Source organism: Galeopterus variegatus, unplaced genomic scaffold (assembly GCF_000696425.1).
Source record: "Galeopterus variegatus unplaced genomic scaffold, G_variegatus-3.0.2 Scaffold9415, whole genome shotgun sequence".
NCBI lineage: Eukaryota > Metazoa > Chordata > Mammalia > Dermoptera > Cynocephalidae > Galeopterus > Galeopterus variegatus.
Genome location: NW_007735526.1, coordinates 20,468 through 20,978, shown reverse-complemented (window position 1 = coordinate 20,978; position 511 = coordinate 20,468). Strand labels below are relative to the sequence as shown.

Below are 511 nucleotides of genomic sequence, written 5' to 3'. Positions count from 1 at the left end.
AGCACAAAGTCCATCAAGCTGACACACATGAGTTTTACCCTCTCTCATCTCATGCTGATACAGGATTGGAACCATACTTTGAATATGGGAGCTTCAAGAGCACTGATTTGTGCCGTAGGAGAAACAAGCTTACCTTAGGGATGAGGTAGTTTCTGAATTTAATGTCACAGGTCACTTCATGAGGTACATTGGTTGGGACGAGGTCAATGTATCTCTGGATCTCATGCACCACGGCATCTGTGTAGAGCATTCAGCTTCTGTCCGGCATGCAGGGGCTCTGCTGTCTGCCAACCACATGGTCAATCTCATCCTCAACTTTAGCTGATAAGACACAAGTAAGAACAATGGAAAAAGAGAAAAATGGCACATTTGCCATAGCAATTCACAGCTACAGGAAGCATGATAAAGGTGTCCCAACAGCAATATAAACATGAGTTATATGCCCAGATATACACCTAGACATGTAAAGAGAGTTGCCATCATATAGATACATATCACTGTCCTACCAATT

General features: G+C 42.9%; 1 protein-coding gene across 1 annotated transcript in view; it reads right to left on the bottom strand.

Annotated features, from left to right (window-relative positions):
* Positions 1-511, bottom strand: part of LOC103609276 (cytochrome P450 2C55-like) — a 27,958-nt gene that overhangs the window by 9,839 nt on the left and 17,608 nt on the right. Inside the window, 1 exon segment of the mRNA XM_008593624.1 lies at positions 134-321. Coding sequence (XP_008591846.1) covers positions 134-321 — 188 coding nt within the window.